General features: G+C 42.4%; 1 protein-coding gene across 1 annotated transcript in view; it reads right to left on the bottom strand.

Annotated features, from left to right (window-relative positions):
* The window catches only part of LOC125045360 (trafficking protein particle complex subunit 10-like), a 26848-nt gene extending 18259 nt beyond the window's left edge, over nt 1-8589 (bottom strand). Inside the window, exons 1-7 of the mRNA XM_047642566.1 lie at nt 8361-8589; nt 3529-6020; nt 2115-2309; nt 1732-1845; nt 1118-1234; nt 657-839; nt 71-296 (exon numbers count right to left, since the gene is read on the bottom strand). Coding sequence (XP_047498522.1) covers nt 71-296; nt 657-839; nt 1118-1234; nt 1732-1845; nt 2115-2309; nt 3529-6020; nt 8361-8385 — 3352 coding nt within the window. The 5' untranslated portion in view covers nt 8386-8589. The remainder of the gene's footprint in view (nt 1-70; nt 297-656; nt 840-1117; nt 1235-1731; nt 1846-2114; nt 2310-3528; nt 6021-8360) is intronic.
* Between the last annotated feature and the right edge of the window lie 2928 nt (nt 8590-11517).

Genomic DNA, 11517 nt, shown 5'->3' on the forward strand with positions numbered 1-11517 from the left:
GAGATATACATATACATATATAAATACATAATTATACATTGGCAAGAATATTGCATAACTAGCAACTCACCTGCAGTTCTGCCACACACAGCCCACATGGTCTGGTCAGCAAGAACCTCATACATGATGGAATGTGCTGTTGGATGTTGTGTGGCCAAGTCCCCTGCATCTTCTGGTGAGGCGTAGGCTGGGGAGGCCACCTGCTGCAGCGCAATATGCAGGTGGCACATGTTGCCTGCACGACACAATTCTGATCCCTTGCTAGGTTCCACCCGAGCACGAATGGTATACAAAGTCTAAGAACAGAAAAATGGAAAAATACATTGTGTACATTGTGTGGGTGGATGAACTTTCTATTTCAAAGGTACAATTCTGATTCATAAGCAAGTAGAGGCCAATACTACCTAACTTCTATTTCATAATTCAATTGGAGCCTATATTATTTACTGGTTGTTCTCCTCTTGTAATTAATCATCAAATCCCTCTCCAATCCTTGCCATCCCTCTTTTCATTATCTTCACTACTTAAACAAAATGTTTGGATCAACATTTCCCTCATCCCCAAATTTCACTCAGTGACCATTCACTTATATTTATATACTTTGAAGAATACTTATGAACCAGCACATGCTTTCAGCCCAAGAATCCTTGCCTCACCTTGTAATCAACCAGGTCAAAGGGGCATGAATAGCACCGGACTTCTTCCTGCAGTGGCTGCCCCTGGTCATCCAGAGGGCGGTAATTTGTCTTGAACTCCATCTTGAGAGAGGGAGTCCCTTCCTGCTCATAGTCAACTTCCACACTCCACATGTAGCTTGCTGACTGCTCTGTGCACACAACCTGGAATACAAATATTTATTCTTTGTGGAAACTTAGGGCAAGATATCACACACTAAGTATCCAATCAAGTAAAAACATGTCAGGCATGATATCCAGACATGATAAGAAGCAAAACTGATTAATCAAAGTTTAAATTTTGTAAGATCAAACATTTTGCTTATGAAAATTTACAAAAAAAAAAAAAAATCTTAATCAAGAGAAAAAAACTGAACAGAAAATAATAACCAAGAGTAAGGAATAGAATGTTGTTCCTTTATACATCCAATTAAAGTATTTACCAAGGACTGAGAAGCAGGGTGCAGGGACTTCAGCTCAACATGGTTTACAGGCTCTACCAGCATTAGGCTTGGGTCAGATAACTCCACTCCTCGGCCTACTAGTCCTGTCACTGTCACCTGTCAGAGGGTACAAAGGATGCCAAAGGAATTACATCTTTATTCAAGATAAAGAAAGTCCTACTTTTGGGTGAGTGACTAACTTCTTATGCACTAAAATCAATCCTGGACCATTATCAATTCCTGGGATTCAGAGCAAAACATATGACAGGTATAATGAGCATTAAAATTTTACATTATGTTTCAAGCTTCTGTGGATGAGTTTTAATAAGAAATCCTATCATCCATGCACACCACATTTTACCACTTATGCTGCCACAATATTCTAACAACACATCAGCCAAAAAATGGCATTTGAGGTATGACTGATGAAGGAGTTCCTCAATATTTGTTCATTTATCATAACTACATATAACAAAAAAAGGGAAGAGAGGAAAATAGGTTTCAATCTTAATAAATTGTTATCCTAAGGCCTGGTTCTAAAAACACATTCACACATACATGCACACAGTACATACACATACACACAAGCAGATACAGCAGCTGTTTGGTCAAACCTGGACAAACTTTGATGTGTTGGCCGTGTGCAACTTATGCGAAGACATGAAGGGTGGGATGAAGTGCACATCAATGTCAAGCCTCTGTTCAATTAGGGAACTGCTGATATTCACCTGTTGAATGACAGGGGAAACAATCTTGTTGTTCAACTGTTGACTAAAACAAATATCCTAATGATTTCAGCACACTAATTCTACAACTTATGGTGAGAGAGATATTTCAAAGTTGAACCTATTTTGTATTGGTAACTTCAAATACAACAATATTTCTGCATATTATCAAAACTCTAAGTCATCCCAATATTGAATAACAGTTAAGAAAAACATAGAAGGAAGCAAATAAGCCATCCAGTAAGAAGCACAGATGGTCATTACCAACTAACCGTGTGTTCTACAGTTGCAGCATCTCTCTGGGGCCCAAGCACAGCCAGGACAACAAGAGGGACAGCCACTGAGGAGAAGGGAGTGACCTCTGGCAGCAAAATCTCTATCTCTCTCTCAAGCTTGTCCTCCTTGTGCCCTTCATTATCCTGCTTCACCAGAAGGCCTCGTGATGTACGTAATTTGACAGCCGTACCCTGTTTAGAGAAAATTATTCAATTTTTCAAGAGAATACTCTAATCACATTGAAGGAAGAGATATGATGAAAAAGATTTTCAGCTTATTAACCCAATGCCTCCGGGAGAATTTGGGCTTCACTTAGCCTCCACTCTAGGAAGAATGCACAGCCGATGGCTTTCCTCCAGGGCCTGTTTCACATGCAGCTGGTGCGTCACACTCACCATGCTACATTAGCAGTTTTATGATTTCTGCTTGCATCACTTGTATGCAAAACATGATTTTAATTGTTTGCATACTCAGAGATGCTAGATTGAATCTGAAGTAACCTGATTATGTATTAGAGTCCATTTCAATAAAGTAGGTGTTTTACGCAGATGAAATGTAGTTTTCTTGAGGGATAAAAAAAAAAAAAAAATTCTCACATTTTTGCAAATCTAATTCTAACAAAATAAGAGATTGTATGTAGTTATATACAAAGCTGCTACTCCCATGGCTTCAGTATTTCCTTTTTTATGTCATACTTCAAGAAAGGCAGACTGGCAGAATCCCATATGACAATCTGAATGGTTGACTGATCTTGTAAACTAGAGTGAAGGTTATTTGCAGGTCCCCAGCAGCAGTAAGAAAGTGCAGTTTTTTAGTTTGGCATCTTCCAGGCCTAGCAGGCAAACAATTTATATGCTAAATACCATCCTTCATATAAAACAACAAAACATCCCAATCTCCCTCAGGCAATGCCCCAAGAGAGGTAACATGTTTGCATAATGGTACCTAATAATGAATATCAGAAAATGTAATGCATGCATCATAGTAGTATGACCTGAATGACCCATTGTCTGGAGCCTTGCCTAAATAGGAACTGACATGCGTGACCTATGACCCAGAGCCACAACTAAGTAAGCTATGATGAAAACCCTATGTTATTTGGATGCTATGGGTTAAGCCATATTCCTTGACAGCATAATTAACAAATAAAATGTGAAATAATATGAAGATACTAGTGCGAACATGACTTTGCTCTGTATCAATAATTAAATTCAATGTCATTTAGATAAGTTTATTAACACCTGAGGAATTGAAGGGTCCATTCCATTTTATACAACATTGTAAATTTGTTCATTTTTATTCACTAGTTTCTAACTCAAAATGAATATCAGTCTACAATCATTTCTAGTAAAACAAAGTAATAAAAAAAAACTGAGACTATCTCCACCTAACATTGCACTTAACACATACCTGCTTGATGTGCCAGCTTCCACTGTGCACTGTGAGGACCATTGGCTGATGCAGTCCCGCCAGAAGGTCACGGTCCCTGCGACCCAGGAAGATACGAGGATTCTCACTTACAACCTCCAGACTCAGTGGAGGGCCTGCAATGTGATTCTTGCCACAAATGAATTCAAGCTTTTCTAATGCTAAAACCACTTGACTGGCTGTGTAGCAACCCTTACTGGTCACTTTAGTGGATAATGTGATAGTATTTTTCCCAGGGGCAATAACTACCTCTTTTGCCACAAGCTTGTCTTTGTGTTGTTCCTTGGCAACACTACGGTCCACCTTATACATTCCACCTTGACTGTCTCTTCTTCTGAGTACTTTATGAGAATTAACACAAGTTATGGAGGCAGATGAAAGAGACTTGTCCTGCTTGTACTCCAGATGGAGACTCATATGGAGAGGTTGTGTGAGTGGATTCAGCCTAGCCATTTCCGTCTCTGCTGCTGCTGCCTCATTTGCCAGGCTCTTTCGCTCCACTTCAGCTGAGTTTGAGCTGCTCCTGTGCACCATAGAGGAGGACTGTGATTTGCGCGTGCTTGGCTGGGATGCTGAGCTCGATGAACTTGATTTCCTTTCTAATTCAGGAATGGTCTTGAGCGTACCTATTTCTTCTTTAACATGCTGTAACACAACATATAATTGGCTGCACATGACAGTATTTGGAAGCTTACTTATGATGGAAAGCTCTACCAGAACATCTGATTCTAGTATGATGCGGTCCTCTGACACCAGTCGAAGGCCCTCCACCTCAAATATTCTGTCACAGGGTATCAGGAGAGATGATCCATCTTCAACATCCTTTAAGGCAGTCTTCATCTTCTCAAAATGTTTCTCCCTCATTTCCTGTCCCAAGTGAGTGGAACCAGCTAACTGTGCACAAGTTTTAACATACTTCTCCAGGTCATTGGTGGAAAGGTAACATTGTGACAAGTGGAGCTGTGTGTGAGCAGCCAAAAGCAACCATCTCTCCTCTAAAAACATGGTAAGTTGGTCTGTTAAGAAAGTAGCAGCTTTCTGTGCCTCTCCCTGTGCCATGTAGAATGTGGCCAGCTCTTTGCCAATGAGCCTTGCTGACCTGATTCGACCAATGTGCTTGTAGGTGCTGATGGCCACCTCAGACAAGTCAAGGTAATGCTTTTTGTATGCCTGTGGTGAAGAGAGAGCATCTTTAAGCCTCGTCATAGGTGTGTCATGAACTGGTGCATCATCCTGGTGATAGTCATGCGCATGAGGGTCATTGCCCATCCCACACACCAGTGATATCACAGTGTGGAGCTGGGAGCTGCTGGTCTCACATCCTGGCATCAGCCCACACAGGCTCCCTAACTCTTGTAACTTATCTCTGGCGTAGGCCCATAGTGGGGCCGTGTGGTGAGCATGTGCATCTGTTGTAGACGGCTCCTTGAAGGTTTGTAGAGAATCTATGACTTCCAAACAGGAGAGGACACCCCAGCAGGCAATCCCTCCAGGAGCAACTGTAACTTCCAGGATGCTGAGTTCTCCCAGAGTGTTCTGGAGGAAGGTCAGAGCTCGGCTGGCTACCTCCCAAGGTTTGTTCTGGAGGAAGAGCAGAGCACACTGACGTTGGAAGAGGTAGTTGCGAAACTCTAGGAGGGTAACATCCTTGGAACGAATCTTCCCTTGAGTAACAGCATCTAGATCTGGGGTGAGGTGCAAACCCTCCCATTTCTCACATGCTTGGCTGAAGTTGCTTAACCATTGTGGAGTATCCCCTGCAGCAGAATTCAGCACAAACTGTGTAAAAAGAGCATCTAACTCATCATACTGCACTAAGGCTTCATCATGTAATGCTAGCAATTGGAAAACTTGTGCTAATTCTTCTTGCAAAAGAAAATATGAGCAGAATGACCAAGATTTTTCTGTGCGTCGTTCACGTTCTGCTCTCATGTTCTCTTCAAATTTGTTGAGAGCCCTATTGTATGCCACCATCAGCAAATGCCTCATCTTTGTGAGCAGAGTTTGCCATGATTCCACAGATCTTGAATCTGTCTTCAAAGGGTCAATCAAAGACACACATCTTTCTGCCTGTTTTCCACCAAAGTCATTTTTAATTTTGTCCAGGACTGTGGTTCGTGGGATCAACTTATTTCCTTTGCGTGTGTCTGGCGTTTCCAGCAACACTACCATCCAGTCTGTGATCCCTTGCTGCCTCAGTGATGTTACCCATGCCTGCAGGCTATCCCTCGTGCTGCTCTTGTAGGCCTCAACATCAACACAATCTGTCCAGTAGGTGTGGAAGATGGGTTGGCCAAGAATTGTCCGTGTGACATCCTTCACAAGGCATTCTTCAGCAAAAGGAACGAAGTCCACTTCCACATGGACACACCGGGAAGGACGCCCATAGGAGCGTCGCCACTCCACACTCTCCTGAGGCAGTGCAGTAACCAGGCCAGCCTGAAGTCCAGTGAAAAGGGCATTGTCTCCTGCATCTGCAACAAGAGGCAAAATATATATTATTACTACAAGGAGGAGGAGGACTAAGAGGAGGAGGACTAAGAGGAGGAGGATTACAAGGAGTAAGAGGACTAATATTAGGAGAATGACTAAGAGGAAGAGGATGACTATGATGATGAGGAGCACTAAGAGGATGACTATGAGGATGAGGAGGACTGAGAGGATGACTATGAGGAGGAGGAGGAGGAGGAGGAGGAGGAGGAGGAGGAGGAGGAGGAGGAGGACTAAGAGGAGGACTATGAGGAGGAGGAGGATTAAGAGGATAACTATGAGGAGGAGGATTTTTTTTTTTAACTGCACAGCTGGTGAAGAGTGTTCTTCCTCATTTATACAGTTCTACACAAAATTTTATTGGAAAAGACATTTTAACCCCTTGCCGACGGGTACGACGGGTAGACACGTGCTATGCCCACTGTTAGTACTTGTTTGATTGTTTTTACACATAGATGGCTATACTTGTACTAAGTCACCAATGAGCCAGTTAGGAGTACTGCCCGTCTCGCCCGTTCACCCTTTTCTTTGATTTACGAAATATTTTACATTATCTTATTTTGCTGTTACTAATATTAAAAAACATTATAATAATTATAATGTTTATAATAAAAATAACACCATCGATATCCATAGCACTAGTAAAAAACACGTTTTTCCCGCCAATTCAAATCACGTATGGTCACAAGGTCTATTAATTGACTCCTTTGTGGCTAAGCACTAGCAAAGCCATCTATGAGCAGACATTTCACAAAAAATATAGAAAATGGGCACAGCATTTTCCCCATTTTTTGTTCATTTTCCCCGACGGCATTGGGTTAAGTATACTAGAGAGCACCAGAGAGTATTTGTGCATATGCAACAAAGCATGATTAGCTGTAGAAGAGATCTTGGCACCACTAGCTGAGAATAGAATTAGGTTGTTATATAGGCCATGAAAATGTGCAGCAAAAATGAAAACCACACATCACTTTTTCAACAAAACAAGAATATAGTACATTCTAGCTAGACAGCCTAAACTTCTTTACACAAATATAAAGAACAAATATCTGATACAACTAACAGTCTACTATGGAAAATAGAGATTGTTGCTCCCTGAACCTCAAACTAACAGAGGGTAGGGTCAATGACAGGTAGGCAGCAAGACTTCTTTTAACTTGTCCTATGATACATCTACAGAAATCAAGTCCATGTACATCAGCTATGTCGCTTACAGTGTAATATCAACAAAATTTTGTGTCTTATGGGAAAAAATATCCTGTACGTAATATCACATACACAACAGACACAAATAGCCAATGACTCCCTCCTACATGACTAATGATACCTATACATCTTCTCAATCCAACCAGAGAGAGAGAGATAAACTGTCTCAGATCCTTCTTCTCACATGATAGCTAAAGTCAACCTAATTGTAATGTGTTTATATCTTCCTGTGAAATGATAAATGATTCTTTGTTATACTCTGTTTCATTAAACATGTAACATCTTAGTGGGTTAATCCAATCATCAACATGAAACAAAGGCACACAGAATGAACTGTCTGAATATGGATGACACACTACACAGTACCTTTGCATAGCAGGAGGGAGCAACAGTTTGTGAACATTATGGGTAGGTCATTTAAAGATGGGATTTAAGACATCTTTGGGTTGCCTGCAATCAACTGAAATTTTTCAGACTATATTGCCTACTAAGTAGAAACTATATAACTAGTAAATAACATTGGATAAATGTTACCGAAAGCGATGCACAGAGATAAAGGGATGTGGACATTGCCATTTTAAAGACCATAAAAAATTGAATAAACAACACAACGGCCTCATATTTACCAAAAAATGACAAAAATATCCACAGTATATCAGTATTCAGAGACCATGTCCACAACACCCTCACACAGCCAGAGTTCTTAATGTTGTGTTTTCTTTACGTAGGAACAAAGTACTAACAAAGGGGGGGGGGGGAGGGATGGGGGCTTGCCCCATCTAGGGCATGAGTAGAATGTAGGAAAGGTTAGGTTGAGATTTTGGGTTTGCATGATACCCTGGTTTTTGGGACTTCATATCTAGAGGGTGCGTCACTCTCTTTGTTTGATTATCTATGTCTACAGATGTCCAATAAAAGAAAACAACTTACTCCTGAATACACAACTTTCTAAATCTAAGATCTCTTCTTGAGCAATCAAGTTCCCTCATATGCGAGGATATGTAAAATAAATATTATACGGATGAAAATGTGGAAAAAAATAAAATCTAAACTACTTAAAACCTAAAAATAATCTATCTACATGACAACGATGTAAACCAAATTTGAGGAGAGCATACAGGTCACTATAGGTCTGCGCTTCATCTTTGCTCTTCCTCCTCTCGAGGCCTGAAAGATCGCTTTTCCGTCCGATCCTTCAGCGTCAGTCTACGGCCTTCTTTCAAAGGTGGCACTACTCATGGCCTGAAGGAGTGTCAGCAGAGCCCACAGTGCCAGTCAGCTGATTCCTTCGTCGCCCGTCTTGACACACGAATGTAAACATACGCCCTCCGTCTCGAGCTTCAACGGCCTCTGATTGGTCGCCGCGGGAGGGACAGAGAGCCTTCTGATTGGCTGGTCCGGCACGGTTCTACCGGGGATTTATGAATGAAGTCTATTGGAATGATTATTAGAACTATTAGTAAAAATGTAAATAGTAGAAGGGTAGTAGTGATAAGGACAATGTGTAATTATTAATGATATTCAGCCATCATAAGAGTACTTGCTATTAGCATGGCAAACACACACACACACATAAGGGAAGATTGTCAGGAGAGGAGGGATCCGGAGAAGGACATTGTTGTGACATAAGGGAGTCTCGTGAGCATCTAGGAAGGAGTGGTAAGGATAATGGGGAGGGAAGAGGGAATGATGATGCACATGGAGGAGGAGAGGATGGGGTGTTTTGGGGACAGTGGGAGGAAGAGGGGTAGGGGGAACTTGAGGAGGAGGAGGAGGACGGATATCGGCATTTAGTTTGAATGTAGAGCGAATAGGAATAGGGAGTGAAGCATTCTCTTGGGTCATGTTAAGGAAGTTTTGGATGTCTTCAAGAGGGGAGTTAGGTGGGGAGGTCTGAGAAACAAAGGTTTTCTTATGTGCAGGAGAAGAGGGAATAGATGTCCGAAGAGCAGAGGGAGAGGTGGGTGTAGGAGAAGATGGAGTGGAACGTTTAGATTGTCTGATGCGACAGTTAGAGTGAGAAAGAGGGGTAGGCATAAGGGAAGTGGTAGAGATTAAAGTATCTGGATTTAGACTGGAAAAGGAATTTGACTGGAGGAGAGAGGGAGTACAGATAGGATGGTTCGGGGAAGAAGAAGGAGATATTGGGGGGAAATGCTGAGATTTTTTGAGAAGGCGGGAGGGGAGCGGAGTGAAGTACAGTTTGTTGTCTGGCCTCACGTAGAGTGAAGACTAGTTTGAACCTGAGAACTACTACCTCATATTCGAGCTTGTAGGCAGGGCAACTCCTATAAAATACATTATGGGAGCCACCACAATTGGCACATAAGCGTGACTGAATAGAGCAATTTGAACGGTCATAACCTGGTTGGGCACAGAGGGCAGCGGGCTGTGGAGCGACAGTGCTTGGCTGGGTGGGCAAACGCCAACATTTCTGACATTGACGGGGAAGAGGCCGATATGGTCGGCCAAGGCATGACACTCCACCAATATGAACTTCATGGGGAGGTCATGTCTACGGAAGCTAATCTTGGCAATATTGGTGAGGACTTAAGTTGGCCTCTAGGAGGAATAGTGTAGCACTGGACTGCCACTACTTCATAGTCGACAATGCATGCAAGTCGCTTTTACAGTCTGTCCGGTCCTTGTTGTAGATAGGGCAATCAGTCGGGGAGACGGAAACAGTTCCTGTACAAGTATTAAGGGAGGAGTGAGGCTGGGGGGGAATCGGTTTGCTAGTGAGGTCAGTCAGGGTAGACAGTGCACGAGCTTGGGATTCAGATGTAACTGTGAACGATCGAAACGACTGCGAAAGGAAACTTTGCCTACTTGTTTCTGGAGACATTGATGGAAGAGGTAGGTATTGCCAGAGTAAGGGGCTGTAGGGGAATCATAAAGAATGGATCCCACTTGGATGGGCACTCCAAAAAGGATAATCAAAAGAGGTGGGAGCAGTAGGACAAGGGCGGGAGGAAGATGGGGTGGTATGGAGAGAATTGGTACTGTTGCGAGGAGGACAATAAGGATACAAAGTAGTAATAAGGGAGGAGGGGGTAGACAATGATGGAGACTGTGCAGTGGAGGATGTTGGGAGAGGGGAAGCGGAGTTTTCTGAAGGTGTATTCTGGATGGATGAATCGAAATGGATAGTCGACAGCAAACATGGAGGAGGGGGTATTAATATCGGTGGGCGGAGCCGTGGTCAAAGGAGAGGCATGGGTCGGGAAACCAATGAAATCAAATTTGGATAGGCTAGTTAATGAAGGGACAAGCCTTAATACCGCTAATATGGGTAAAAAATCTTCCTTTTTGGGCATGATGAGGCTGAATTAATAGGGAGAGGAAACGGTCTACTCCTCAGGGTCCTCAAAAGGGGTAAGGGCTAGGCGATCAACCAAGGGAATACCGTGCCCATGGCTCGCGGAGGCCGTTCATGACTGTCGCAAAGCTCACACCTTAGGAAGTGGACAGAAGAATACTTATCCGGACATGTCATATTTTTCAAAATAATGTATCCTGTATAGCATGCGAAATGATCAATGGCAGAATGTTCCACAAGTTAGGCCTATGTATAAATATTTCAATTTGAGTTTAATATAGTTGCCCGTAGAATTCAGTGCTCAGTGCACAAGGAATATTTACAATTGTTAGATCACTACGTGATCTTCATTAACACCATTAACAACCCCGAAAGAGAAGGGGTATATTCTGGCCTGGTCCATTTTATACCCTAACCTATACCCCGGGTATAACACAGCCGAGCCTAAAATAACGGTGTATATTCTGGGCTGTTGCACTCGCGGTCGTGATTACAAATATGCAGAAAGAGCAAAATAAGATGTTGGTTTCGCCACAGTCGCACACAGGGAAAAAAGAGGAATGACAAGCGAAACGCCCTTAATTAGGGCTAATCGACCAAATGCGGCCCATCTCTACAGGTGCCATCCACACAGATGAACAGGATAACGAAGAACACCTCTCGGACAGTTCTGAAATGTATCAAGTGTAAAAGCACATAAAACAAAAGACTCATGACTACTATTCTAGTTTTAAGTTAGCTGTAAGAGGCCAGCTTAAAGCCTGAACTATTTTTAGACTGATCCCTTCCCAGGGAATGACAATGTTTCTAAACAGAAACAAGTACAACCGTGATCAGAGGGTTTGACAAGGCACCGCCGTCAGCAAGACTGAAGGTCAGCTCACAAATGCGAAAAATAAAACAAATTGGCGCACAGTCTCTCTTTGAACATTTGGTGAAATTGAAATAGTCATAAT

This window comes from Penaeus chinensis, chromosome 37 (genome assembly GCF_019202785.1).
Source record: "Penaeus chinensis breed Huanghai No. 1 chromosome 37, ASM1920278v2, whole genome shotgun sequence".
NCBI classification, from domain to species: domain Eukaryota; kingdom Metazoa; phylum Arthropoda; class Malacostraca; order Decapoda; family Penaeidae; genus Penaeus; species Penaeus chinensis.